Genomic DNA, 6,723 nt, shown 5'->3' with positions numbered 1-6,723 from the left:
GCGGGCTCTTCCCGGGGGTTCCCTCAGGTCCTGGGGGGGCCCGTTGGGGGCCTTCACGGCGCGGATCGCCCCGAAGGGCCGCGGTGTCTCTGAACGTGTTGAGGGGGAGGAAAACGGTGGCGTCTAAATATTTGAGGTTTAAACTCAGAGCTTGAAACGCCAGGCGTTTTGAGGAAAAAAAAAAATAAATTAAAAAGTAATCTCCCAAGAGGTTAAGAGAGGAATCTCCCTCAACTGGCTGTAAATTTACGGGGAGTTGTTTAATAAATGCTTTTTGCGTTACGTGTTGTGGGTCGTGCGTCAGTAAAATGATGCTTTTCCAGGGGTTTGGTTTGTAAAGTGCCCCCAGTGCATAAGGCTCTCCTAGAATGCCGCTGGAGAGCAGGCCCGGCTTTTTGCCTCCTCTGTGTTATAAACTGTGTAACTTTAAATTTCCTTGTACAGAAAATCTATTGCTGGAGAGGTAGAGTAGCACCTGCTTCCGTGTCTGTGGGGATTCTCTCTAAGATTAAACTGATTTCCCGGCTTGGTAGGGGTGGTTCTACCTGCCAAGTCTCCCAGCTCTGCATTTTAGGACGGTTTTTCACTGCTGCCTTTAGGAGCCTAAAACACACTCCATGTTTTAATGCTTCAGAGACCTGCTTGGCTGTGGTTTTCGAGAGAATTTCTGCATTGATGCCCCTGTACCGGTAAAGATACATGATCTACTTTTCTCAAAGATGGACATTATGTTCTGTGTGAGGCGTTACTGGAGATGAAGGTGCCAGTTTGCAGGGCTTTGAGGCACGAGTTCTGGGTAACTGTGGACAAAGTGTGCAAAAAGTGTGAAAAAAGCTGGTGCTGGTGTTTCTAGAAATGAGCAGAAGTTGTTTATATAAATATTTGTAAACAATGAGCTTGAAGGACCTAATCCTTAAAAATATCAACTTGATAAGAAACGGTTTAAAAAATATACATTGCAGTTATTTTTGGGGTGGTAGTTGTGGTGCTGTTTTAGTTGCTTTGTTTTCTTTTGTAGAAAGAGGCTGCAGCCCCAGTTAGCACAACTTACCTGCTCAGTGTTCTGCTGGTGGTTCTCTAGGTGCTCTTTTGGTGAGAAAAGGGACTTTGGATCCAGTATCAGCTTGTGTAGTGTCTCAAGTGTTCTTTGAAAAGCTGCAACTCCACGTCCCATCTTACCTCAGAGCTATTTGTGGGGTGGTGCTTTTAACCAGGCTGGGGATGGGCGTGTGTTGTTCTGCTGGATTTCATTTGTTTTTCTTACTGCTTCAAAAATAAGGTAGGAGTGGAGAGTTTATAGGGTTTGCATCTTGAAAGTTGTCTCCACAGATAAAAGAGGTGATGTGGGATAGGAGCTGGCTTCTGCAGACAATAATACGTTCTTAAACCGGCAGTGAAAGCTTTATATCAAGGAGGTATAGCCCTTTGTTTTTTGGTGCTAACAGGAATATTTCAGAGTAATGGAAAATTTTTTGAATGGGACTTCCAAAGAAACCCAACAATCCCTTTGAATTATTAAGTCAGTTGTGAAAACATTTTTGGTTTGTTTGTTCATAAAATCTGTTAACTTTGGAATGGCCTTTATTTGCTTGCTTTTTAGGTTGTCTGTTCTTTGTGTCAAAATAATTCTTCCATTGAGAAAACTTTTGTAACCAAGAACAATGACTGCTGCAGAGAATGTGTGTTACACGCTAATCAACGTTCCGATGGATTCAGAACCACCTTCTGAAATCAGCTTAAAGAATGACCTAGGCAAGTAAAGACAAGGATTTGAGGGATACAGACAAGTCAATTTGGTGTTTAGTTTGTTCTGCTGATTTTTGAAACGTGTGCATTCCTCTGTTTGCTGTGTGCTGAGAAACTTCCAGTTAGGTATCTTAAGTGTTTTGGTTTTGTGTGGTGGGGTTTTTTTGCTTGTCCAGTCTGCAAAAATTTGAAATCCTTTTCCGTCTTTCTGTTTGAAGTAATACCTATTTGGCCTAAGGCAGTTTTTCTTGTTACTTGTTCAGTGCCCTCCTGTATCTTACTGGCAGAAATTCATTATACCTTTGTAGTATCCTGGTATAAAAGGCTGTTTAAGATTAAGCATTGAAACAGCTGTGAAATTTGCGGAGCTTTCTTAATTCCAATCTGTTGATCCTAGAACTAAGTCTGAACTCCATGCTTATTTTTTAAGTATCCCTTGCTTCCTCTTTATATGCTATGTTGCACTCTTTCTGAAGGGTTTGTGTCTTGTGGCCCTGGAGATCAGTATTCATGTTAAGCTAACTGTGATCTGTTAGCCTTCCTGATTTCATGTCCTCCTCCTCTAGAAAAAGGAGATGTCAAGTTGAAGACTGAAGCCTTGAAGAAAGTAATCATTATGATTCTGAATGGTGAAAAACTACCTGGGCTGCTGATGACCATCATACGTTTTGTACTGCCTCTGCAAGATCACACCATCAAAAAACTGCTGCTTGTCTTCTGGGAGATAGTGCCAAAGACCACTCCAGATGGCAGACTTTTGCAGGAAATGATCCTCGTATGCGATGCGTACAGAAAGGTAACCCATTGTTTTACTTCGTTGCTTGTGTTTCCTACGCTGGATCTTTACAGAGAGTATATAATTTTGTGTTATTTAAGAAATATAAAAATGGTCTATGCTCAATATTTCTTGCCTAACCACTATGACTCAGTGCTGCAGAGCTGGATAACTGTAGATAACGAACTGACCAAGGAATTCTTATGCATTCTTTTACTACCACAACTTAACAAAAATTTGACGTTCTTCATTTCTAAGTCAGTGAACCTCAAAAGTGAGGGATAACCTCATTACCATCTCCATAGTGTCTCGGGACATGGGTTGTAAAAGAAAACTATTTTTGCAATAACTTGATCAGGGTGTATTTTGGGCACTCCTTCACGAAGATAATAAGGCCCTTCAACTTTGCTTGGAGCAGGTCCGAAGTAGGTGAACTAAAATATGCCAGAGACGAGCACCCAGTGTGCAGGAATGTTTGCGGAGTGAGACCTCACAGCTGTAGTAATCAAAAAAACACATACAATGCAGAAAAAAATCCCACAGGCTTTGTAAATCTGACTGCACAGAAACCTGCATTTTTAAGTATTGTGAGGCGGCAGCATTTTAGGAAGATATTTCATGAGAAGACAGTGAGGTGTCATGGTGGAGGTTGGGAACTTGTACCATGGGAAAGCTGAATGTGGGAGAAAGCTTGCAAGCACATTCGTCTGAGCTTAACAATTAGGCTGAAGAGTCTGGCATTTCAAATATGTTTCTTGTTGATTTTAGGATCTTCAGCACCCAAATGAATTTATCCGAGGCTCCACTCTCCGTTTTCTTTGTAAGCTGAAAGAAGCAGAACTGTTGGAGCCTTTGATGCCAGCCATTCGTGCGTGTCTAGAGCATCGTCACAGCTACGTGCGCAGAAATGCAGTGCTTGCAATTTACACAATTTATAGGTAAAAATCATGAGTTCGAAAGACCACGGCTAGCTTTAGTGATCTGGACATTTGTTGAGATCTCATAGATATCAATCACTGCTGTGGTCTTTGGGGCTTTTTTTGTTTGTTTGTTCTCTATTTGGAAAAGCAAGAGGTTCTCCTGATGCTTTCTCAGGTGTGACTGAGGTCCTTATGTGCAGGTTAGCTTGTATGGGCAAATGCCTTTGTTAATCACCTAAACATTATTAACGGAAACCATTGTCCCCAACCATAAATACAGAAGAATCCTTGCAGGAATATACTTACAGAAATGTATTTGAAATGAGACATTCTTCATGTTCTGCCGTTATCTGCTAAACATTATTGCAGTTGTTTCCTGAACAGTGTGGCTGAACATTACTGTTAAACAGAAATCATTGGTGGGGTAACGTCTTAGCTGTCATGATAACAAACAATTTTTAAAAGTCTTTGAGTCTGTTCGCAGTTTCAAAGAGCTGCACAAAAGCTGTGTGTAACCATTTTACACTTTTTGAATTTTTGTAAACACTTGTCTTTAGGATATGCACTTAAGCCTTAGATTCTAGGCCTTACCAGTAGTTCTTCTAATTATGAAAATTTTTTTTAAGAAATTTTGAACATCTTATACCTGATGCTCCGGAATTGATTCATGATTTCTTGGTGAACGAGAAAGATGCAAGCTGCAAAAGAAATGCATTTATGATGCTAATTCATGCAGATCAGGTAAGGATACTTGTCTTCAAGCTCATTTGGCTTAAATACTTGAAGAGTGCTAGGTAACTAGTCAATAGATTATTTTTTTTTTTGTAGTATAATCTATTTATATTAATAAAAACCCCATATATGGTAACATTAACCTATTTGTGGAATATTTGGTAACTAAAGAAGTTGAAGACAGCACTAAACACCTGCTTTATTTGAAGACAGAGTTACTGTATGTGGTGAAGGCATGTGTTGGTGCTGAAAACTGTAGTTAGTTTTGCCAGGTGAGCTTAACCAGGATGAGAAACTCTCCATTACCTACTGTTTTATAGCTTTTTTTAGTCACATGAAAAAGAAACAGGAATTTATGTTTAGTATTTTGGATTATTTGCCCTAGTGGCAATTGCCTTTTTTGTCTGATTTACCATTTAGTTTTGTCTCTGCCATCTAAAAGCAGAGTTGATAGTTTGCTTTTCAGGTTTACAGTGTCTTCATAAATTAAGTTTCAAGTTGAAGGGTTAATTATATGTTGATTTATATTTTGATTTTTAAATTGCGTTTTGATTTAAAATGTAGCTGAGTGAGCAAACTCAGAATAATTTAGAACAACTTTTCTTTTATTTGTATAGGATCGAGCTTTGGATTATTTGAGTACCTGTATTGACCAAGTCCAGACATTTGGTGACATACTGCAGTTGGTTATTGTTGAATTAATTTATAAGGTAAACTAGAAATATTACGGCACATGTAAAATAAATGTACATGTTAGATTATGTTAGACTGCTTTTTAAAAGTAGACTGTTACTGGAAAAGGCATTGTCGCTAGCATTTAGCCCATGTCAGGAATATGTTGTTGTTTAGAAGAGCCTAATAAGATTTGTCGCTGGAAAGAGCAAACTGCCTGAGTGTGCCCGGTACAGAGCAGTGTGTCTCACCTGCTTTGCTGGGGTGGGGACTGTATTATCCAGCTGTTCTCCATGCACGGGAGGAGGGCATCTATTGCAGAAGCTGGTACAGGCTCTGCCCTTCCCATAGAGTTGTCAAGAATTGCTTTTGTCGTTGGATTTTTACGACTGTGAATGACACTTCCTGTCACCTTGTGCTTTGCCTTCTCTTTGTTGTGAGATAACAGAGCAGTTAAACAATTGCTGTGTTCTTTTTTAGTTCATGTGCCAACTGGGCTTTGTTTTCTTACCTAGGTCTGTCACGCGAATCCTTCGGAGAGAGCTCGGTTTATTCGCTGCATTTACAACTTACTGCAGTCCTCGAGTCCTGCAGTGAAGTACGAAGCGGCAGGTACTCTAGTTACGCTCTCCAGTGCACCGACAGCAATCAAGGTATAAAAGTGATGTTTTTGGATGTTTCACTAGATTTTACTGTGTTGGAATGAATAACATAGGAATGTCACACACAGAAGCTGTCGTTAAAACCACGTCTAGGTAGGCTAACACTGGCAACTATTTTAAATTGGTGTTTATGCTCTGTTGTGTAATTAAGAGCTGATCCAAAGCGTTCCAAGATATTTATCTCTCTATGACTTTCTTTGCATTTGAAATCAAGTGTGTATTGTAAGGTGAAGCCATGGTGAGCCTTCCGCTATAATTTTTGTAACGTGGTGGTGGAATTGGTGTTTACAGTGGAGGAAGAAGTTTTAAAGTCTGTTCCTATGTTCATTCCTGTGTCAACTATTTGAATAGTTGCTTTAATGGTAGTGCTAGTGTAGAAGGTGTCTTTTCCAGAATTTCTCTCAGAAATTTGCCAGGTTCTCCATTGCTTAAAAAATTATTTTGATCCTTTTAATTTTAGGCAGCTGCCCAATGCTACATAGATTTGATTATTAAAGAAAGTGATAATAATGTGAAACTGATTGTTTTGGATCGGTTGATTGAATTAAAGGAGCATCCCTCCCATGAACGAGTGTTACAGGTATGTGAGCTGTCACTTTTCATACAAGCTTATTCAAGGCTTTTCTTTCCTAAACAAAACTTTCAGGTGTTGTGATGTATAGAAAAATGCCCTTCTGCAGTTCACATCTTCTGTTGATATACTTTTGGTGTGTTTTTACCATACACGACTTGCTGCTTTTATTGTCTTCATAAAAATTAACAGTGGCAAATGCGAACTTGAGTGTAAGGGAGTAATTCAAAGCAGCAAAGTAGTTATTATTTTGTTATTGTTTCAGGATCTAGTTATGGATATCCTCAGAGTGTTGACTACCCCAGATCTAGAAGTGCGCAAAAAAACCCTTCAGCTGGCTCTGGATCTTGTCTCTTCAAGAAATGTGGAGGAGGTAGAATGCATGTTACTTCAGTTGCATTACACTGGTTTTTTATTCTTTGGAAAAATATAAGACTTCCTTCAATTTGATTTGATCTTTTCTGCAGCTTGTTATTGTTCTGAAGAAGGAAGTGATTAAAACTAATAACGTGACGGAGCACGAAGATACAGACAAGTACAGACAGCTGCTTGTTCGTACATTGCATTCCTGTAGTGTTCGGTTTCCAGATATGGCTGCGAATGTTATTCCAGTGGTATGCAAATGTTTAATTATATTGTCATTAA

At 39.4% G+C, this 6,723-nt stretch overlaps 1 protein-coding gene across 1 annotated transcript in view; it reads left to right on the top strand.

Moving 5' to 3' along the window:
* Positions 1-1,599: 1,599 nt before the first annotated feature.
* Positions 1,600-6,723, top strand: part of COPB1 (coatomer protein complex, subunit beta 1) — a 16,142-nt gene continuing 11,018 nt past the window's right edge. Inside the window, exons 1-9 of the mRNA XM_009865410.1 lie at positions 1,600-1,752; positions 2,313-2,542; positions 3,290-3,459; positions 4,068-4,182; positions 4,791-4,883; positions 5,361-5,498; positions 5,968-6,087; positions 6,344-6,451; positions 6,546-6,692. Coding sequence (XP_009863712.1) covers positions 1,662-1,752; positions 2,313-2,542; positions 3,290-3,459; positions 4,068-4,182; positions 4,791-4,883; positions 5,361-5,498; positions 5,968-6,087; positions 6,344-6,451; positions 6,546-6,692 — 1,212 coding nt within the window. The 5' untranslated portion in view covers positions 1,600-1,661. The remainder of the gene's footprint in view (positions 1,753-2,312; positions 2,543-3,289; positions 3,460-4,067; positions 4,183-4,790; positions 4,884-5,360; positions 5,499-5,967; positions 6,088-6,343; positions 6,452-6,545; positions 6,693-6,723) is intronic.

This window comes from Apaloderma vittatum, unplaced genomic scaffold, assembly GCF_000703405.1.
Source record: "Apaloderma vittatum isolate BGI_N311 unplaced genomic scaffold, ASM70340v1 scaffold17752, whole genome shotgun sequence".
Taxonomy (NCBI): domain Eukaryota; kingdom Metazoa; phylum Chordata; class Aves; order Trogoniformes; family Trogonidae; genus Apaloderma; species Apaloderma vittatum.
This window is presented reverse-complemented; position numbering and strand designations above follow the sequence as displayed.